We start from the raw sequence: 23,397 nt of genomic DNA on the forward strand, positions 1-23,397 counted from the left end.
TGGCTGGACATTAAAGGTACTCAAGTATTTGTGGCACAAATGAACAGCAGTGATTCTTTTCTGATATAAATAACTAATCACCTCTTTGTTTTTAAACTACTGTTTGAACAGCGAATTAAAATGAGGACCTAAACGTGGAAATTTGACCCCTGGCTCTTACACCTTATGAAGTAAACAACTGTGGAGATACATGCATCATTCAACACAGAAAGGACCCCTCTCAGTGTATTAATTTGCAAAATTTCTCCTAGATATGCACACATCATCAGAAATAAAGGTTTTCATGGGGTACTTAATATATTTCCTACTCACTCATCCTAAGAAAAATACAACCTCTTGTTTAAGGAAGCAGGACTTCCCCTTTTGATCTCAGCCAAAGATATGAACAGACAGGAAACCTTTCTCCGCCATTATGAAGTTAGTCTTTGGGGAGTCAGATAAGGTCTGGGACTTGACAAGCACAATATATTAGGATCCATCCCTGCAGCAAAGAGGAACTCTCTCATTTCCAGTGGGTTTTTCCCAATAGCCCAGAGCAGCTCTTGTTGTAAATATGGAGAGTTCCAGGTTCTGAGTTCTGGAAAGCACTGACGGAACCCCTGCACCAGATAAAAAACACTAAGGATTAAATCCAATAAAACACCAGAAGAAGAACTCACCATCTGTGAAGTTTGTTTTGGGTGCAGGTGGGGAAGCTCTCGACTCCTTTCAACACTGACTTCCTCAACTTAGTTACAGAAGGGCCAAAGAACACAGTAAAAAGGCACGATGAGGATGGCCCAGGTCAGCAACGCTAGCCAGAGGCCAGCTTTCCCACGACACCCACCCAGTTCCCAGGGACGGCTGTGCACGTGCATTTCTCACCTCCAAGCAGACCCTCCTGGCTGCATGCTGGAGACGAGGGCTGTAGCCGGATCCTCACACGGTTTTGCCAAAGGACCTGTCAGGTGTAAACTGTCTTCATTCTGGCCTTGTCTCGGACCTGTGCAGCAGAGCAGCAGTCCCATCCCAACCAATCACCCTACCATTTCCTCCTACCAGGAAACTGAGAATTCCTCAAAATGTCAATTCCCAGGCTCAGGAGGAAAACTGAGGTTGTGCTCGCAGGAAATGAGGTTGTGCTCGCGGCAAACGAAAACTTTTAAGGAGTAAAAATATGTGACTCCACAAGCTCTAGTTCTAATTCTACAGCCTCTCATTCTAATGACATCAGATGAAACACCAATAAAGTTAAGGGCTGGCGGTGGGTCAAGATGCACACACACAAGTATAAATATATACCAACTGGGCATTACATTGTTTTCATGTGGTAAAATATACATAACATAAAGTCTACCATTTTAACCTTTTTAATTGTACAGCTGAGTGGCATTAAGTACATTCACAATGTTGTGATGTTGTGCAACCGTCACCTCTACCCACCTCCAGAACTTCATCATCCCACCGTGAAACTGACCACTCACAGCTCCCCGTTACACCACCACCACCCCTGCCCCGGCAACCACCACTGACTTTCTGTCTCTACGATTTTGTCTATTCTAGGGCTCTCGTATAAGTGGAACTACATACAATTGTTGTCCTTCTGTGTCTCGCTTATTTCACTCAGAATACAATCTCCAAGGCTCACCCGTAGCAAGCACCAGAATTTCCTTTTTAAAGCTGAATAATATTCCATTATGTGTATAAACCACATTCTTTGTTTACCCATTCATTCTGCCACCAAAATAGCCTGAAGCAATTTTTCAAACCCTGACTTCAGCTGTGATCAAAGGGCCTCTCTGATTTCTAGCTCAGAAAAATGCGAGGGAGTATACTTGGCTTAAATAGATATTTAAGCTAATTCTCACCATAATGGGTAAATCAATACATTTTCCTTGTAGATCCACTCTAAATCTTGCTTTTAATGGACCTGTCAGATAAGGGAAATTGCACTTTCCCCTCCGTTCCATACAGAGAGCAGACAGAACGTGCGTGCTTTTCTTCCCTTCTGCTTCCACTTTCAAAATGTCATTTTATAGCCACGAGGGTGGGTTACACCAAAGGAAGTAAAATCAAAAGTATTAATAATAATTTTTTTAAAAGAATTTTATCTGAGGCAGTTGCCAGGGAAAAGGTAACTAGCCTTGCTAACTGCCTCGCAGGAAGATTTGAAAGAGCAGTGGCAGAATGGAGTAGCTGCAGTTCTGGGGAACAGGAGGCCGCAAAGCCCCTTCTCCTCCCCTCTTTTCACAGAACCGGGAGAAACACACAGGGAACCCCTCTGCAGCGCCTTTGTGTCACCTTGCCACAGAAGAGGTTCCTTTTTCTAGGTGCTAGAAGACAGCCAATTTCCAGGAAAACAGTGGCTGAGTTTTCGGTCTGAGTTGTATTTAAAGGACTAGGACTAAGATTGAGGGGAAGAGCAGGAAGCTCAGGGTCCTTCCCAGGAGGTAGTCCCACCCAAGAGGCAGGAGAGCCACACCTGGGCGAAGGACAGAAGAAGGAACTCATTCTGGTTGGCCTCCATGTTCTCACAAAATACCCAGCCAAGTCTCCTTGGGACGAGTGTTCAGGGTCATGTTAGCAACTTAACTCTCAAAATGGTTCAGAAAAAAATAATATGTATATACAAAGTAAATGTGGCGAAATGTTAACAACCACTGAGTCTAGGTGAAAGGTATCCTGGAGTTCTCTGTCCTCCTCTTGCAACTTTTGTAACTTTATTTAGCAGTATTTGAACATCCAGAGGCAAGCTCAGAGACTGCAGATGATGGTGCAGCTCAAGTAACAGGAATACAGAAAAAAAAGTAGGGGGTTTGGAGCCAGACAACCATGGGTTCCCATCTAAGCTGTGTGAGGCTTTGGGAACTTACTTACCTCTCCAAGCCTCAGTTTTGACATCTATAAACTGGGGGTAAAATATTTCAGAATTCACACATCACTTTCACTTCTAAATCCTTTATGTAGCTTGCATACAATAAATGGTCATCATGACTACTGCTATAATTACCATCCGTGCTGGAGAGCAACAGAGGTGGGTAAGAGGAAAGTATTAGCCACGCTGGGGCCCAGCATGGGCAGGAAGGCAGGAGGGTGGAAGGGGAATGTGGAATGCAATGAAGTTATAAGGGAAAATGTCATCTATTAAAGATAAATAAAATAAAGAATATAAACACCAAAACATAAAAATTATACCCATTCATGCTATCAACAACTCCCAGCCAGCTTAGTATAACTCCCAGTCAGGTTACAACTATTCTGACATCCAGTGAGAAATTGTGTTTATGACTTTACTTTCAACACTTACTGTGTTTATTACATCCACTTTCTCTAACAGGAGCTTACAATAGGTGTAAAAGACTATGTTGAACCTCAACTGTGAAACAAACAAACAAAACCCTACATCAACCAATTTAACAAATCAGTCAACAGATGATCAGTTCCTCTCTTAAAAGCAAGATTCCCATAAATATATCAGCATCTTTACCTTCCATCTTTAAAAAAAAAAAATTGAGCCCTCCCTCTCAATATATCTATTTTTATAAATTATACATGCGTGTGCTATTGGCAATCTTTCTATTGAATATGAGCAAAGCTTACACTGTCTTCTTTGAGACAAATGCCCCACACCTTGAAGCTGCTGCCTCTGGAAGGCTAACCCTTGCTTTCACCTTCTAGAGTAGGAATGAAAAGCTCTAGCTTTATCCAGGCCGACACAGACTGACTAAAATAAGGCCAAGAAGTGCATCTGTTCTTCCACGAGACTTGGAAGTGGGTGGGAAGAATGTGATGCACCACAGTCACCTCTGTGAGCAAAGCAGGCAACTCTTCTTGGAGGCCCTAAGGTGTAGGGGACAACAATCATTTCCCTGAAAACTTCCCAGGTGACAACTTGACCACACATTACCATGCGCTGTGAACACTGACAGGATCATTTCTCTCCTTTCTCGTATCCTTAGAATAATAATACTCAGGAACTTTTCTGGGGTGTCCCGGAGGCCAGACCCCAAATTGGAACCAAGTTACGAGATTTTGCTGCCACGATGCAAGGGACTGGCCTTTACAGTGGTACTGCTCCCATAAATAAAACTCATTAGGTGACACCTCTATCAAAATTGCATAGATTAACCAGCCCTATAATTTAGGGATAAAGAGGGGGCTGCCCCCACCAACATTCATTCATTCATCTAAAAATATTTTCTGAATGCTTGCTGTGTGTGTGCTGGGCCCTCGGGCTGCAATGCACAAGACCAGGTCTCTCCCCCATGTGGAATTTAGATTTAGCTCCACCTTTGAGAAATAAACTAATAATTATACAATTACATAATTAGAATGTGTGAAGTACAAAGAAGTGCATTGTACAAGGAGAGCTGACCTGACCTACCCTGGGGGGTGGAAAGGAAACATAAGGCAACATAGAAGCTGGGATCAGCCAGAAGTGCACTAGGAGACCAGAGGGGAACATGGTGCCCCCGGCAGTGCTGGCCGGAGCAGGACACCTTTAACGAATAAGAAAGCAGAGAGCAAAAGGTAAGGCGGGAACTGAGTGCAAAACTGGGATCAAAAGGAAACACTGCAGGCCTTGAATTGGCTCTGCATGCACAAATTTTTTTCAGAGCACTGGGTTTTAATCAGAGGGAGTCTCAATCCTATTTGTCCTTTCTAGATACCACCTCGAGAGGGGCCTTCCTGTCCCCTCTCCCATGCACACACACGTTTTCCGCAGGCCTCTTGCAGCCTCTGCCGAGGCTCTGTCCCACGGCACTGCAATGGTCTGTTTTCCTGTCTGGACTAACTGAAACTCTATCTTACCGGCGCAACAGAAAGAGAACTGAGAGCGGCACCCCCGTCTGACATTCAAGAGACCACAGAAGCTTTAACTTTTCAGCTATCACACAAGCCACTGCTGTGACACAGCCCAGTAGTTCATACAGACCAGTGGTTCTCAAACTGTAGCATGGCCCAGAGTCACCTAAGGAGCTTGTGAAAATGAACTGCTGGGTCCTGCTCCACAATTTCCAAGTTCAGTAGCTCCGGGGTGGGGAGGGAGAGTGCATTTCTGACAAGTCCCGGGTGCTGCTGCTGCTGCTGCTGCTGGTAGTCCAAGCCCCCACCCCACCCCCAGCTCCAGGAACTCCCTCCCATCCCCCAGGACAGGCAGCTGCCAGAAGAAACCCATGGAATTAGTGCAGCAAAAAAAAAAATTTTTTTAACCAGTATCTCTGTCTTGGAACTCAAAGCAAACCTGCAAAAACAGACTGTCTTGAGTGAGCAAATCTGCCTGGCTTTTACACCTAGAAATGGGCCTCGCACTGGGTCCCCCTGACAAGCTTTGGCAGCCACTCGGGCACAGATTTCTCAAATCCCCAAGCTTTAGAAGTGGGAAATGTTGCAGAATTCACCAGTCACAGCAACAGGACTCCAGAATAGTGACACTGGGTGGCAAAGACAACTTCTGTAGCACATCAGACCTCAATCTGGTATACCATGTACATCTCTGAGAGCCCAGAGCCCACCTCCACAACCCATGCTAATTGACTGAGGGTCTCTGAGTCGCATCTGCAGTGGGTGAGACCCAGAGAAAATGGCACCGGCTTCTACCTAGACTGGAAGTGCACGCAGTCCTAACAAATACCAGCCATTTCTTGGTGAGTAGTCCCATACCATTCACCAATTTCCTAAACTGCTAATCAGATCACTGCAGCAACAGTTAATTCTGCAGCCATTCTACATTTGAATAAACAAAATAAAAAATAATTAGACCAAAACAATCACATCGGTCTAAAAGCACACTAATGGACAAAATTAGTTTATTCAAATTTGCTGCAACACTCATCAAAACACTTGTTGGTCAATTTGCTTAATGAACGTTCACTTTTCCCTTAATTTTTCTTGGGTGACATTCACTTAGAGCAATACATTAAGCCTTCTACCCTTCTGCAAAGAATTCCTAATGGCCAGCCCCATGTTTGAGATGATGTCTTCTCAATCTCTTTATAGGAAACAAGAGGGAATGTCAGAAAACAACCTTGCTGAAAGTTTTATTTCTTCCTTATATGGCTCTAGAATAATGGCTATTCCTCCAAGAAGGTGGGAAAGAGACCTATTCTAAAATAGTAATCTTTTAGTATGTAATTTAAATCAATGGCCAACTGGAGGAAACTCAAGTTGGAGGAATAAAAATTTAGTATTTTTGGAAATCTAAATTAATATTATGTCAAGCCCTGGCAGCACTTTTTTTCAAATCACTATAATTAGAGATATGCAAATTTTTCACTGGGAAGAAAAACAAGCCGAAAGGAAAAAATGCACGTAATTAAGTAATGATCTTATCTTTATTATATGGTATTAAAAGTATAAACGAGGTTTAAAGCTTTTAAACGATAATAGCATTACTTCCTTCAGAACTCAAGGAATATCATACCAAACAAACCATAGCAAAAATCTATACTTTTTACACACTTTCTTCAGAAACAATTGCTTGGGTATGAGCTTCCTGGTACTCAGATCATCACAACCATTACATTTTGTCATAAATAACCAGCTTAGAAAGCTAATGCTGCTCAGGCCACAGAGTGGTCATTTCTGGTTTTCAGATAGTTACAACCACTAACTTTTCTCTCTACAACACCTTTTTAATAACTTATTTTGAAAGAAAATTATTTTTAAAGGCAGCTACCAGTGATTTACTGTTGCAAGGCTTTGCTACTCTGGTCCCCAGTGGTAGACTCAGAGGTTACCAAGTCTGATGTTAAAAAGTTCATAGAGACTCTGGCAAGATGGTGGTGGCAAGCATAATAACTGAACCTCCGCACCCCTCCCCCACCCCAACCATATGAGACAAATAGAGCAGAAGCCAACAGGACAACATCTGCAACAAAAGTAGGTGATCCGGCATGCCCGTGAAACCTATGAGGAGGTAGGAGCAGGTTACCAACAGTTTCATGAATTGCCATTAAGTACTTGCCGTAGTACTCAGAGGGCAACTCTGAGAACACCCACATAAACTGGCAGAGGGCCTGGCAGGCGCCTATATTACTAGTGAGTGCAGAGGGGATTTTGACCCATGTATGTCTAATATGCTGCAATGCTCTGGGGTAGGGGAGCTTTGATCCCTATGAACTAACAAACTAGGACTGCCCCATACTGAGGAGAGACTGCTGGGAATGAATCTAAGGTGAGCAAAATAGAGGCAAAGGGAAGGGTCAGATCAATTAGGGGAGGGGAGTATGGGGACAAAAAAAAGGAGATCTTAGGACACAGAAAAGTAAAGCCCACATTTCACTGCTTCATGCACACAATGTTGGTGGGTACTGCGGAACTGCAAAGCTAGAAAAGCTATACGTCCTGGCCCTACTACAAATATAGGAAAACTCACAGCAAACAACAGAATAGAAATCACAGTTGAATTACACAGTTTTTTAAAGAAAAAAAAAGTAGAATAACATCCCTAATATAAACAAATAAAATCATGCCAGAAAGACACAAAACAAATAAAAACTCTAACCTAATAACTAAAAGAAATTAAATGAATAAAAGAGGTTACAATGGACAGCATGAGTTGAAATTTTAAAAGCTCAGAAACGAGTTGAATGGAGAAAATAAAGATTTGGAAATGAAGATAAAGAACTAAAAAAAGAATTAGAAAACAAAAATGTCATTTTAGAAATGAAGGGTAAATAAAAACAAAACAAGGGAAAACAAAAGGAATAGTATATTACAAGAACTAGAAAATATAAAGGAGGAAATTTTTTAAAATTCCAACAAATTATTAAAATAAGACATTAAAAGGATTTGAGAGAAAGTGATTGATACAGAAGATAGGCAAAGAAGATCTAACATACACATAATGGGAGTTCCTAAAGCTATTAGTAAAAATAGAATAGCAAAAGCTATACTGCAAGAAAACTTGACTAGAAAAGAACACTTAAAATTGCATATCGAACTGGCATAACATGTCACTGGAAAAAAACCAACCCAGTTCAACCAACACGATAAAAACTACTGGACTTCAAAGAATAAAGGTAAAGCATATTCCTTTGGGCATCTGGGCAAACATACCAAGTTAAATGTGAAGAAAAGAAAGTTAGATTGTCAGCTGACTTTGACAACACTTCATGGCAAAAGCCAACACAGTAAAATATTAAAGATACTTAAGCAAAGAAAAGATGGGCCAAGGATTTGGTTATCAGCCAACCTGACTTTTAAGTGTAAAGGCTATAAACAATTTGTTGTAAACATATAATTCAGAACATAGTTCCCATTAGTATATACTTCCTGAGGCATCTATTTTAAGAAATAACTCAGCCCCCAAAGAGCAACCCCTTAAAAGTATCAGGATAAAGGTAACCATGAGAACAAAAATACAAATCTAAGTACCCAAAGGTATATGAAAAAAAAGAGGGGAGAATAGATTAATAAAACACACCATCTATTCAGTAGTCATGTTTTTAAAAAATCATGAGGAATCTAAAAAATATAAAACAACAAACAAAACAAAACAGAAAAAGACCCATAGAGAATAAACTGATGGTTGCCAAAGGGGAGAGAGGTGGAGAATGAGTAAAAACAAACTAAGAGTTAACTGTATGTTATGTGAATAATGTTTTTTTATCAAACATGAATCGGATCAAAACTCTAAATCACTAATTTATAGGAAATACGAAGAACAGAGAAATGCAAACTGCAGAATTCAGATTAAAAAACTACACAGGACAAAGAGTTTCTTCAACAAAAACAGGGAAATAGAACGTACAAATCTAAAATGACTTAAAGGCCATATCAACCAATAGCAATATGTGGATCTTTTTTTGGTGTCTACCAAATAATTATATATTTGTATATTTATTTTAATAGGGAAAATGTAAATGCTGACAATGACCCTGTGGAGTTACACTGACTTGGAAGGGTGGGACACCAGTATAATAGTTATTTTAGGGATGGGAGTCTTTGTATTTTACAGCTACATACTGAAAATATTTACAGATAAAACTCCATAATGCTTGAGATATGCCTCAAATAATGAGAAGGTGAAGCGGGCAGAAGTAAAGCATAAACATTTGCTGTTGATCCAACTGGTGAAGCCGATGATGAGCACATAAGGTTTTGTTCTCTGTGTGTGCAATGTTCCCATAATTAATATATGTATTAATTACATATACAGATTCCTCTATCCTGAAACAAAATTGCTGGTAACAGGTTTTCAAACAACCTAGGCAACAGACTAGAAGTGATAGGCCCCGAACATTTTTTTTTTTTTACCATTCCCTAGTCTCAACTGCTAGCAAACTTAAACAGGGCCTACTTAAATTTAGGCCCTGAAAGTCTCACCCAAAACAACAGGTGCTAACCGATGATGATGATGATGATGATGCTAGATGAAACATTTCTCTGGCTTAGGAACACTCGTCACTTTAAAGGCACTGATGGCATTACTTACTTTGTGTGTACCTAAAGCTGGTAGTTTCACCAAATCATTAACTGACATCCTACCAAGCAGCTGAGGAATCCTCCTCAATGCCTTCCACCAAAGCTGTGGCCAGGAGGGACACCATCTTGCCCTTAACTCAAGAGGTACGGCACCCCTTTCGGTCCCTAGGCGGGGTTTACATCGGGTTCCTTCCTAACAGAGTCAAAGGCAGCAAGAGTCGGATTCGATGCTCAACAACTGACCTTCCCAGTCCTGAGTCATTCAACAGTGTCAATTCTCATTTGGGGGAGTCAGTCCTCTATCTGAAACTGGAGAGCGTATCATTCACAGGCCCCACAAAGGCCACCCTAAGGCTAACATGTAAAAGTTAGAAGAAGTCAACCTAATGTCTCCTCACCAAGGCCAACTAATGACAGGCAAGTTGAAAGGTGATGTGCAGGATGACTGGGGGTGGCTAAGTGACACTCCGTCAGAGACACAAGTGCTATTGGTGGAACAGTTATGATTAAAACCAAAGATGGTCAAGCCTGACCTGTGGTGGCGCAGTGGATAAAGCGTCGACCTGGAAATGCTGAGGTTGCCGGTTCGAAACCCTGAGCTTGCCTGGTCAAGGCACATATGGGAGTTGATGCTTCCAGCACCTCCCCCCTGTCTCTCTCTCCTCTCTCTCTGTCTCTCTCTCCCCCCCTCCTCTCTAAAAATGAATAAATAAAATAAAATAAAAATTAAAAAACAAAAAAAAAAAAACCAAAGATGGTCATATATTAACAGGAAAAAGATGAAACAATTTAAAAACGAGGTGAGAACCTCCAGTCCTTGGAGACATACTGAAGAGCATTCACCTGGACCCCTGAAGCGTGTCTCAGCTGTGAAAAAGCATTTGGTATACTCTGAGAAAAAATGATTCCAAACAAACCACTTTGGCCCATTAAAGGCTCCGTGAAGTCCTGAAAGTGAAGACACCTGCCTGTGTCCCCTGGTGTTGCACACACTTATTCAACCCCCTCCTGTGAGCCCTCCATCACAGCACCTGCTCTCGAGGCTCGGACTCTGAACTCACCAAGGCTGGAGCACTGAGGAGCGGAACAGCGGGAGGCGCCCAGGCTTTGAAAGGGCAGGACTGGTGGCAGACAGGACTCAAGTGACACACATCTCAAAAAGCTCCTGCTGCGTCCCTGCCCACTCTCTCTTTCCCTGTTCTCCTGGTTTGCCCTCTCTGGCCCCTTCCTTCCCCATCTTGAACCCAGTCTCTCCTGACCCTGAGAAACCTTGCCTTTCTCTGCTCCCTTCCTTAATTAACCATAATACGGAACTGAAATAAAGCTAAATTAAGCTGCTCTCTCTGAGACCCCAGACTTTTTTTTTTTTCCTTCTGGGCTGCCTGTGGGCCTGGGCTTGTGAGAGAAAAAGAATTCACTAAAACATAAGCCTCAAGAGGACAGGATTTTTATCTGGTGTGCTCACTGCTATACCTCCCCGAGCCCCAACCTTGATGCTGTGACAATTATTTGTGAATGCACCTATGAGTTCCTGGTACAGGGTCAGTTTAAAAGATACTAGAAGGGAGCAGCAGACGAAGCTGTCAATCTTAAGCACTATGGTCAGTCGTATGGCCGAGCGGCTGTTTCAGGCCTCTCGTGGGGACAGAGACACCGAGGGAGCCCTGCCTCAGACCTGCCCCACCGGATGGCAGGCCACCCCTAGCCCTTCCACATCCACGACCTTGGCCACATCCACGACCTTGGCCAGCCTCTCTTTGGGAGGCAATCATACTGAAACTAAGGTGATCGTTCTGAATAACAGTCCCTGAAAATGCTGGAATGTAAATCAGACTACACATTCAGATCTACTAAAAAAATGCATAAATCCTTCTACATATGTAAGTTTATTTTAGAGTGGGGTGGGAGTGGTTCTTTTTTATGAAATGCATCCAATTTAGTTGAACTAAAAAGTTGTCTATTTCCCTGCAGTAAATATACTGACTCCACTAAAATTAGTAGAAAAACATTTAAACACCCCAATTAACCATTTTCAGGTGGCTAGTCTAACGACATTTTTGGATTAAGAATCCTGGTTTAATTTCATGACAAAAAAAGCCTAAAGACTAGCACCTGTGGTTTTACTAGACCATTTCTTAAAATAAGAATCTTCCCAGAGTACGTACTTGACATCAGTGATTTAAAAAGAAATCTACATTGTGAAAATCAGTGAAAACATTTAAAACATTTTACAAACTAAAAAACTATTATCACTTAAAAAGTATCCATAGTCTCTCCAAATAGAATAATCCTCAATTTTTTTTTAAACATTTAAGTCTTGTTTTCTTAAAAACATGTACTAGCCGCCTCACCAGGTGGTGGCGCAGTGGATAAGGCATCGGCCTGGGATGCAGAGGGCCCAGGCTGGAAACCCCAAATTCGCTGGCTTGAGCGTGGGCTCATCCCGCTTGAGCACAGCATCAGCTTGAGCATGGGATCACAGACATGACCCCATGGTCACTGGCTTAAGTCCAAAGGTTGCTGGCTTGAGCAAGTGGTCACTGGCTCAACTGGAGCCTCCCCCCACCAGCAAGGTACATATGAGAAAGCAATCAATTAACAACTAAGGCTCCAAAACAAAGAATTGATGCTTCTCATCTCTCTCCCTTCCTGTATTTTTTTTCTCTCTCTCTCTCTCAAAAAAAAAAAAAAAAATGTACTAGCCAAATAACAAATATCCAATACCACCTCCACATATCACAATTTTAAAATAGCCAGTTTTCCCCAGAGGCCAAATCTACATTAGATTCCTATCTATACATACTTCCTGCCAATAAAAAGAGACACCAAATAATTTACGAAGTTCTTTGTGATAAAGTCTCCATTGTTCTACCTCTGCTAAGTAACTCCTGTGCTTAGGGGGTCTACAAAGGCTATTATATGTAAATTACTGGCAGCCCTGGGTTGTTTGGAAGTTTTAACACCCTCTGAACAATTGCAGCTGGATGGTTCACCGTACTAAAAAAAAATCTTTAAAAGATACAAGAAAAGGAGTAAGGGTTTCTGCTCTTCTCACTTCCTTTATTTTACATTTTCCCCCTTGGTCAAGAACAAGGCTTTCCTTGTCCAGTGTCATCACTCACACCTTTTCCTTAAATGACAGACTCACACAAACAGCCTCTTCACAGTGAGCAGTAACCAGCGCCCCTTCTAATGCAAGACTGAGGAGCCCAGGGCAGAATCTCAAAATGTCCCATGCCACGCTGACCCTGTATGACGGCTTGGGAGTTTTGTGGCTGGCTTGGTGTTTTTAATTTTTTGTTTTGTTTTTAACAAATGAAGTTCAACAGACTGCTACATACCCAGCTTATCATTTAAGTAAATATTTAAAATCTATTAATAGGCAGAATCAAAGATCATCTATTTATTGCCACTATCAGATGTTGAGTCTATGAAACCTGTTAATCCTGGCTGGGGGTGAAGAGGTAGACAGGTCGGGCACTGACTTAAAAGCAACACAAAGTACATACTCTCGTATCAGCTCTGGATTTGAGTTGTACATTTAATATATGCAAAACATGCAAAAGTGGGATCTGTGCTTTCCCACTTTTTCAAAATTATTTCTGAGTAAGCAACTAATTGACCACATTGCACTTACTCAAATCTCATCACATATGGCATTATAGGAAATACTGCAATTAGTAAGGAATATAAATGTAAGTTCCCTAAAAAATTATCCCATCTCATCTCCACTAGTCTCCACAGGGATTCTTTCCAGTCTCTTTTGGCTAACTGTAACCTTCTGCTTGTGCTGTTGACACCTTGATCAATTCCTGCCCCATCCCTCAAGATTTAACTCGGGTCCCAGATCTTCCTTTGAATCAGCCATTCAACTTGAGAAGTGATGTCCACTCCTCCAAGCCAACAGTAATAATGTCTCCTAGCTTCTGGACCAGGACTGTTATTTAAATCTTAATGCGTTAGCATCTCCCCAGCACTTATCTTCCCACGGGTCCTAGACTCCTTAAAGGCAGGCATCATGTCTCATATTTCATCCTACATTTCAACACGACAAACAAAATGGTGTCAACAAGCAGAAGCTGTGGGAATTGCCATTTCATTCCTACCACCTTCCCCTCCTGGACTGCTGGCTGATCTCATATATGCCATTGAACCATGACCATGAAATGACCCAAAGGGGAAGGGGGCAGGTGGGAAGGGAAGTCAAGGTGGTGGGTAAGCCACACAGTGAACAATCCAGCCCTAAGTAATCAAGGGAAAAAGACTTCATGCTTACAGGCCTTTTGGCCTCCACACAGCATGGCTAGCTCTAAAAATAATCAGTCAGTTGGGTGATCACAGAATACAATCAGTTTTAGGTTAGGGTTAATTATGATAGATTATGGATTTCTCCAGACCTTGAACTTCCTTTTGTTTTTCTTATTTTGGTACTCAGCTTAAGTTATCACATTGCACAGTTCATTCTGTAGTTAGACACCACCTCCAGCCCCAAAGATCAATAACCAATTTATAGGCTGTGGGTTCTTTATTGGCTATTTTCCATACAGCCAAAAATTGTGAGAGTAGTGAGTCATGTTAGAGTCTCCCATTATGAGAAACAGTCTATCCCACACCAAAGGCATCAACCCAACCGAGGGGGAAGAACCTGACCATCTCAAAATGAAAATTATTAGGCTTTCCTCACACCTGCAGTGAAGACCCTGTAACTAGCGCTGGTAATGCAGTGAAGTCTTTTTAACCCTTCCAATCAAAGAATTTTTCTTAAAGAGAAAAAAAATCTCTATTTCCTTCCAGGACAATTTAAACTCTTCCCATTCTTCACTCACATACTACAAATACAGTGTGTCCGTAAAGTCATGGTGCACTTTTGACCGGTCACAGGAAAGCAACAAAAGACGATAGAAATGTGAAATCTACACCAAATAAAAGGAAAACTCTCCCAGTTTCATACCTATTCACGCACAGTTCGATGTGGGCTCACGCACAGATAGCTCCTTAGGTAGCTATCCCATATAGCCTCTACAGACTCGTCACTGACAGATGGCCTACCAGAATGGGGTTTCTCCACCAAACTGCCGGTTTCCTTCAACTGCTTATCCCACCGCGTAATGTTATTCCTATGTGGTGGCGCTTCGTTATAAACGCGCTGATATTCACGTTGCACTTTGGTCAAAGATTCAAATTTAGCGAGCCACAGAACACACTAAACTTTCCTCTGTACCGTCCACATCTTGACTGGCATGGCCGTGGGCTGCTCCACTGTATACATGGCACATGTGCACATGCTGCCACATCATTCTACAGAAACTGAGAGGGTTTTCCTTTTATTTGGTGCAGATTTCATATTTCTATCGTCTTTTGTTGCTTTCCTGTGACCGGTCAAAAGTGCACCATGACTTTACGAACACACTGTATTTGAAGACTGTCATTCACTAAAGCTTCCTTCACTTTATCTTCTCCAGGCTTAATAATTCCAATTTCTTTAAGTTGTCTGCAATGAGCCTATTTCCCACAGCTTTATTCAACTCTGTCCTCTTCTATGTCCAGCATATCCACTGTGTTCTCTGAGAAAGACCAATAAACTTATACTTTGAAAATGGCCTAATCCAGAGACTACAGGGTTATCTTTGTGCATGTATTTCCTTTTCATGAAAATTTACTTTTTATCATATGACTGTTACACAACACCATTCTCTTGTTTTGTTTTTACTTATTTTATTCTTTAACACAAAATTTTTTATAATCCCCAAATCCTACTATAATATATAGAACCATGTTCTATGACCTTTGGGGTTTAGTTTTGTTCTTGACACAGACTTGACCCTAAGAATTTCATGTGTGTCTACCATCTGTGGAATTCAGTTTCAAGTAAATGCGGCCTGTAAATAATCAATGAACACACACAGCAGAGTCCAACACCGTATCCGCCACCCCCACCACCACCAAACGGGCTGTTCCTCCTCTCGGCTTTATTCCCATCAATCCCACAGTACCACCAGTTCTCCCAGTTACCCTCACTCACAATAACCCCAATTCCCCTTCCCCTCGATTTCTGCCTGACGCATCCAATATGGCTGTACATTTGCCAACTGAACTAAGGCTGCCAGCCACGTGTATCTTGCTCCTCTTAAGGGCTGTGCCTTCTTTCCAGAGCCCGCAACCTAACGCCCAAGCCCTCACCCCCCCACACATCATCCCAAGAGCCTAATCACCTCTGTGCCCAGCTCCCCACCAACATACAGCTCTTAGCCATGAGATTCACCATCCTAAGAGGCCCCTCAGAAACTCTCCCTTAGGTATTTGTACGTCCGCGTTCATAGCATTATTTACAATAACCAAAAGGCAGAAGCAACTCAAATGTCTGCTAATGGATGAATGGATAAAATGTGTTATATACATACAACTTATGCTACAACATGGATGAACCTTGAGGATATTATGTAGTCAGCAATTTTCAATCTATTTCATCTCATGGCACACATGACCTAATCACTAAAATTTTGTTGACACATTGAAAAATATTTTTTGCCTTATCTGACACACACAAAAATAATAGGTATATTTCTGATTCATTCACATGGATGGCTATTGTTGTGTTGGCTGTTGTCATTCTTTTTTACTTAGCAATCTAAGGGAAAAGAGGTCAGTGCCCCTGACTAGTCAGGTAGTGCCTGTGTTAAAAACCCTTGCGGCACACCAGCTGAAAATCGCTGTGCTAAGTGAAATAAGTTGGTCACAAAGACAAATACTGGATGAGTCCATTTATACAAGGTCCCTAGTGTATTCCAGTTCACAGAGACAGAAAGTAAAATGATGGTTGCCTGGGGGTGGGGGAGGGGTGAATAAAGAGTTAGCTTTTAATGGGTACAGCGTTTCAGTTTTGCAAGCTGAAGTGCTCTGCAGATTAGTTGCACAATAATGAGAATGTACTTAAACACTATTGAACAGTACACACCTAAAACTGATTAAGATGGTGAATTTTATATTATGTATATTTACTGTTATGTGTATTTAAACACACATCCCTTCCTTAGTCTACCCAGTTTTCAGAACAAGTTTTCATTCTGCTTTGAGAACAAGTTGCACAGTGGGCTTAACTGGGTGGAATGATGGAGCGAGCAGCCTGGCCTAGGAAGCCCGGGACAGGCCACTACTGAGTCACCTCCACCCGAGCTTCACTTCAAAGCAAGGCTCAGAATCTGGACCAAACAACACTTAAATGCTCCTTCAGGCTAAATCAAAGAGTCTATCTACCTTTCCAGCCTCTTCCCCTCCAACTCACAGCAATGGAAAGATTTAGACAAGCCTCAAATAAGATCTTACTGTCTGCTCCGTTTCTGTAGCTTTTTCCAATTGAAGCCCTCTACCCTCTCTCCTTTAAGGTATAGAAATTGATTTCGAATGTTTCCTCCCAGGTGGACACTTTTACTGACTCCTGATCTTTATCACACACCTACCAAGACAGAAACTTCTTCTCCTTTGAAATGTTGCCCAAGCACTTTACTCTTTTTAAGACACCAATTCTATGGTGGCTGTGTTCTTTTACCTGTCCCACCCCCACCCCGTGTCCGTGCCTGGAGTCCCAGCAAGAGCCAAGGCACAGAGCCTGATATACCTTTGTTAAGCTGAATCTCAAATGTTTACTTAGCATTTATTGCGCTCCAAGTGCTGTGGCCAGTGCTGGAGAAGAGGGCAGATGTTAAGCCAATGTTTACTGAGCACCAATGAGTGTCCAGCCTGGGGCACTAGACAAGTCCCGCTTGGTCCTTCACATGTAAGGAAGGCCGTCTCAGAAAAGCTCCTGATCTCATGGCGCCTTCACGCCACTTCTCAAGGTAAGGGGCTTCGTGAAACCTGAGCTACACTTCCTTCTTCACCTGGAGAAAATGGCCATTCACAGACCTTTCCCTGCCTAACCTTTTACCCAGTAATCTGTAGCCCCTGGAAAGCAGGTTAAATAATGTTACCTAAAAAGTCAGGAAGAGAACGGATCATTATCACTAACTATTGCCTTAAAAAAAAAATCTAGACATTAAATGTATATATTTCACATCTTAGCACCAAAACATACTTCTAGATAATCTAGTTTTAAGCCATTTCCTTCTTTTTTTATATAAAAGATAAAGCTGAAAGAGGAACATAAAATCAGCCTGACAGTGGAGTGCCACACCCTCCCTTCGAGGGACGCTGGGCTAAGCAGGCTCTGCGTAAAACTTAGTCACTGCTTTCAGCAGCCCTCTGCCATCACGATGCCCATTTGACAGATGAGGAGATGAAGCTGAATGAGAGCTGGAGGGGTCCTGCCCAGATCACACACTTGGCAAGTGGAGGAACTGGGTAAAAACCCAGGTCATCAATTCCAGAGCGCAAGCTTTTAACTCTAATGCCAAAGGCCTAAATATCAATTTAACAGACTTCAAACTCCGCGAGCATGTTGAAACCTAGCTGTCAGGAAAGGTGCGCATTGGAGGAGAGCTAACAAAGGAGTGTCACGACCAACATGTAAACGTGAAGGCTCAAGCATACGATGAACAGAAAAATTACCAGTATCAGTGTTTTCACTGGAGAAATCTGGTTCCCCCTCACTCCAAGATCTGTTCCATCTCTAAAACTAGTGATTCCCAACTGTTATCTCAAAAGCTGTAAAAAACTCAAGACAAAAATTAATTTTGTTCCATTTTAAAAGCTGTCAAGTTAGTACTTACTGGTACCTGCGTACAAGGATTATAAAGAGAAACAGTCAAATTCTACATGCTTGCAGAGTTTATTCATATGTTAGCAGTCGATCCTATCCTACACCCTGTACCAAGCATCTTTATTGAGAATCTCTTCCTAATCTTTAGGGCAATTATATTAGCGTAGGCATTATTCTCATTTTAGGGATAATAGTAATTCCTATTTTATAGATCTTTATGGCTGACACATCTTGAGCCTGCCAGGCAACAAACACCCTTATAAAAACTTTAAAATGTAGCATGTATTTCTGGCACAGAAAGGTTAAGTAACTTTCCCAAAGTCACACAGCTAAAAGTAGGATGAAAAAGTGAAGCTCAGCAAAGTTAAGCTACTTGTTCCAAGGCCACCAAGCTGTCAGGTGTGGAGCCAGCAGGCCAATTCAAGACCCTCTCACTACACAGGCCCTTGCTCATTCTACTAGGTATCTGCATGGTACCACCTGCCCTTACCAAGGCCCAAGCTAAAAAGTCTTAAGGTCTAGGGCTGGCAGCAGTGAGTGATATTGCCTAGAGCAGCGGTTCTCAACCTGTGGGTCGCGACCCTGGCCAGGGTCGACGACCAAAACACAGGGGTCACCTAAAGCCATCGGAAAGTACATATTTATTGTACAATACATTATTTCCCATGGCTTTAGGCGACCCCTGTGTTTTGGTTGCGACCCACAGGTTGAGAACCGCTGGCCTAGAGCAACCTAAAGAGCATAGATTCTATCTAAAGGAACAGAGTTTTAAATTCTTCAAGTGATCTGGATATAAATTTTTCGTATTTTTTAATTCATTTTTTTAGAGGAGAGAGAAAGAAAGGGGTGGTGGAGGGAAGAACAGGAAGCATCAACTCCCATATGTGCCTTGACCAGGCAAGCCCACAGTTTCGAACCGGTGACCTCAGCATTCCACGTCAACACTTTATCCACTGCACCACCACAGGTCAAGAATCCATATTTTTAAACTGTGTCTATTTTCTAAAAAGCTTCACGTGGCCCAAATAAAACATTGAGTCTAAAGTCAAAAGATGGGTTGTCTCATGTCCGCAATGACAGAAATCAGAGGGGCTAACCCAGACTTACTCAAAAGTCCCCTTAACTTTCAACAAAGATTTACCCTGCATTAGATTTTTTTACCTGTGGTAACCCCCCCTGTAGGCCCCTCCCCAACCCAGATCTGTAGCCATGAAAAAAATATATCCAAGTTACTGAAATTGCGTATGAAATTTTGCATATTTACTATTTCTTCAAATGCCTTTTGACCCCTTTTTGTAAGTTACCACATATGAATGCAAATAAAAACAAAAGTGCTTCCCACTTATTAGACTGTCAACTCTTAAGACTAAATTCATCTTGGAGAAAATTCGCTGCCTTTGAGCGTCCCTGCACGGCAGTCCAGCTTCAAGAATCTCACTTAGGACACTGTGGCTCATTTCCTGGTGTCCTTCATTAATCGGCTGGGGGAAGACTTGAGGAAATGAGTCAAAATCCTATGGGCAGCACCTAGCGGCCGTCAACAACAGCAGCAAAATCCATCACCACCACATCTGTACAGAAACGTGCTCCAAGGGAAGCCCGCAATATACCTGGCAGGTTCCTGAACAGATGGGGGGGGGGCTATGAGTAGTAACCTGTACTTACATCTCTTTGTGTTCATTCAGCATGATGATTTTCTCAAGTATGCCACAAGCTTATAACGCTAAAGCCATTTTTATTTTTTGGAGTGGGGGATGGAAAAGTTTTTCAACTGACCATCACTTTAGCGCCTGCTTATTGTCATTTGAGGGACTAACCTCAGGCTTCACTGCTGATTTTGGGAACGAACTTCTCCGCAGCCAGTTCCTCCAGTTGTGAAGGGTAGGGATGGTAATAGTACTGCCTCTGGCGCTTGTTGAAAGGACTGGCGATGTCAGGTACAAGCCTCAGCACAGGGCTGGGCACACAGTTTCCAATTAAAGAGCAACAACTACGTACAGTATAAACTTAGTAATGTGAAATTTCAGGCACTACAGAAAATGTGTATTAATAATGGCACAGCATACATGATTTATAAAATCCTAAGAATAAATGTGTGGATGACTGGGGTTAATGGCTTTTTTGGGATTCCTTTCAAAATCCATCATATGATTTCCAGCAGGAATCATCCAGAATGTGCACAGCTGCTGAGGATGACTCGAGTCTCACACCTGCAGGAACCAGGGGAAGGTCCCTACTTCTTGCAGGTTCATCCTGCTGAGGACAGGGAGGTACACTTGGGGGAGGGGATGGGATGAAGGCCCCTGCAGAGCTGGCACCTCCTAGCCCTCAAAGTGAAACTGTCAGTGAGCACATGTGGACCGAGGAGAGGGCAGCAATGTCCCGGGTTAGCCAGGGTAGACAACTAAGTTACCACCACCTGGTCCCTGCAGCCAGCCAGGAGAGGCAGAGGAATTTCAAGGAGGCAAAAAGGAATCAGGGAAAGAATTCAGGAAAGGCGTGGAGTCTACACTCAGAACACGGAAAGAAGAATTTCAGACCCAAAGGATCCTTCAGTATGTACATAGATGCCTCACTGTCCTCCTGAGGAAACTGGGCTCCCCAAAATTTAAGCAACCTGCCCAACGGCACACAGCAAATAAGTCGCTGAGAAAAGAAAACCAGAGCAGCAAAATGCTTTGTCACTACACCATACCTCCCCCGTCAAGCCAGACGTTAATATTCCTTTTGCCAAAAATCAATTGAATGGAGCAGGTTAATTATAAGGAAGAAGGAAACAATTAATTCATTTCATTTTTTAAAAGGGAACTATTCTGCGTGGCTTGTCTTACTAGGGTCCGATTCACATATTGTAACTGAAATTTAAAATGCCAAAGCAGAAAGATGTGAGGATCAAACGTATCATTTGAAGCTTAGGTGGTCAAATCTGTCAGGGAATCTGAGCACTCACTCCTAATCTCTCCGACGTCACAAGGGTCCAGATGCAAGGCCTCTCTTCCCCCACAGGAAAGCCCACACAATGCCTTCGAGACCGGGAAGCCGGAGGCTGCATCTTGAGACTTAATGAGAAAACTGAGCAGTAGTCCATAGAGTCCCACAACAGTTCACAGCGATGCTCACTTTCTCTCCCTACATCATCCAAGTAGCCTTAAAGGTTTAAAAAAAAAAAGAGCTGGGAGAAAGCGGGGCTTCAGAGGTTGGCAGGGCGACCTGCACTGGCTCACGCACCAGCGACACCCAGAAAGAAGGGGCAGGAATCTGCCCCAGAGCTTCCAAGAGCCTGCAAATCCTCCTCCTCCACCTTAACACCCAAGTTCCAGCAAAGATATAACCGGATTTTCACTACAGTTTTAAGATCCAAGATTTGCAGAAAGTTCCACTGTATCTCCCACTACTCGCCCAACCACCCACCTCGGGCAGCCCTTAAGTATAGATACCTTGCGGGAGGGGATGTTGCAAATCGCAAAATTTCCAAACAAAACGGACCTGCGATTACAGGTCTCAGACACTGATTCCAAGGGTTTGCAGAGACCCCTAGCCTGGCCGGGCAATCTGGCAGGGCAGGGGAGGCAGCTGGGGTCAGGGACCTCAGTGTCCCAGCGTACTGTCCGCGCCTCCCCTGAGGGTAGGCGGCCAGCACAGCCTCCTGCCGCTCCGAGGCGCGCAGCAGGAAAGGAACTGCACCGCAGCAGAAGGGGGCGAGCCTCTGGCACGGGATTTACAAAAGCAAAAAGTCTGCAACCTAGCGGCTGCTTTTCCACACGCCCTGTCCAAGTTGTCCCTAAACAGCCACCTCCACGTTCGCGGGTCCAGCCCCAGAGACGCACGACGCGCGCTCCCAGTGCAAAAGCCTAACCAGAGGACCCGCGGGAACACCGCGGGGTGTCCACCAGTGACGCCGCGAGCAGAGACGGTAGCGGGTCGGTCTCCAGCTCTGGGGCACAAAGAGCTCCAGCGGTCGGAAAACAGGAGCCGCAGACCAAAGAAAAGGCTCAACAACTTTGCCCTCAGCGCGGCTGAGAACCTGCGGGCCGGTCCTCCCGTGCGCTGGTCACACACGCGCAACTTTTAACAAAAGGAAGCCCCGGCTGCGCCTCGCACGGCGGATATAACGCGCTGGGTGCGAACCCCAGAGCCGCCCGCTTCTGCCCTTGCGCACCCCCTCGGCACAAAAGCAGACCCAAACTTGCACCCTGCGCCCTCAAACCGCACCTCATTCACGCTTAAACCCCTTAGCTGCCCTCGTTCCCGGGAGACCCCAGCTAAGCGCCCCCAGCACCAGTGGTAGGCGGTTCCTCGCGCAGGTGAGCGAGGATGGGCGCAAGAGAGTTCCAGGGACGCCTCGAAGCTTTTCGGAGGCTGAAACGCACGGATACTGGGGGCCAGCAGCCACCTCTCCCGACACAGCCCAGCGAGTTGGAGCCCTTGCGGGGCACAGGCAGCGGAGGGGGGCGCGGCCCCGGTGCCTGCCGCGCTCTCCCACCTGTCTGGAGGCCGAACAGGAGGAGCAGGACGCAGAGAAAATCCCAGGCGCCGCGAGCGCCTCTCATCGCGGTGGCTGCACAGGAATCGGAGGTCCGTTCCACGTTCCAGCTCTCGCCCAAGTGCACCAAGCGCGGCAAAGCCGAGCCCCCAGAGCCGCGAGCGCGGAGGAGCAGCCCCTCCTCCCAGCGCCCTCCCCCTGCGCGCCGGCCACGCCCCTTCTCAGCGCCCCTCCTCGCCTGCCCTTCCTGCGTCCCTTCCTCCCGCCTAGATCTCGCTCCCTCGCGTCCGCGTCTGGTCCCTGCTCTTTCGACCTGTTTAATCCCCGGGGGCTGACCCCGGGGTGGCGGAGGGTGGCGGAGGGAAGAGAAGGGCACGCCGGTATTTGCAGCCCGCTCCCAACCCCGGAGCCCCCTCTCTCTACCTCTCCTCCTCTGTTGATGTGCTTGAGCTGCCAGAGGCGGTTCCCGGACAAGGGTGGTGTTGCCCGCCCGCCTTGTGAAACTGGGCACCGCGCTCACATTTGGACACAGGCCCGCCACCTGGGAGGTGCTCCCCAGACAATAAAGGTCGGCAGCCCGGGTCTCGAGCATGCTCCCGAGGGAGGAGGTTGTATGCTGCTTTTGGTGGAGGTGGTGCGGGGACAAGATTGGCGGGGGCAGGGGATGGAACTGAGCCCCGATATTCTTCTCCATTCCTGTTAGTCGAGGGGAACAAGAGTGACACCTGGCAACGCAGTGAAAGGCTGAGCCGGAGTGTAGGTAATTCTTTATGCTGTTTTTCCACCTGCTCTTTAACCTGTAGGAACACAG

At 44.2% G+C, this 23,397-nt stretch overlaps 1 protein-coding gene across 4 annotated transcripts in view; it reads right to left on the reverse strand.

Moving 5' to 3' along the window:
* The window catches only part of KIT (KIT proto-oncogene, receptor tyrosine kinase), an 80,212-nt gene extending 57,437 nt beyond the window's left edge, over positions 1-22,775 (reverse strand). For 3 of the 4 annotated variants that reach the window (XM_066280211.1, XM_066280209.1, XM_066280208.1), the window contains exon 1: positions 22,587-22,775. In XM_066280211.1, the coding sequence (XP_066136308.1) occupies positions 22,587-22,653 (67 nt within the window). In that variant the 5' untranslated portion in view covers positions 22,654-22,775. The remainder of the gene's footprint in view (positions 1-22,586) is intronic. The other variant, XM_066280210.1, reaches the window with a different exon arrangement.
* Between the last annotated feature and the right edge of the window lie 622 nt (positions 22,776-23,397).

This window comes from Saccopteryx bilineata, chromosome 5 (genome assembly GCF_036850765.1).
Source record: "Saccopteryx bilineata isolate mSacBil1 chromosome 5, mSacBil1_pri_phased_curated, whole genome shotgun sequence".
NCBI lineage: Eukaryota > Metazoa > Chordata > Mammalia > Chiroptera > Emballonuridae > Saccopteryx > Saccopteryx bilineata.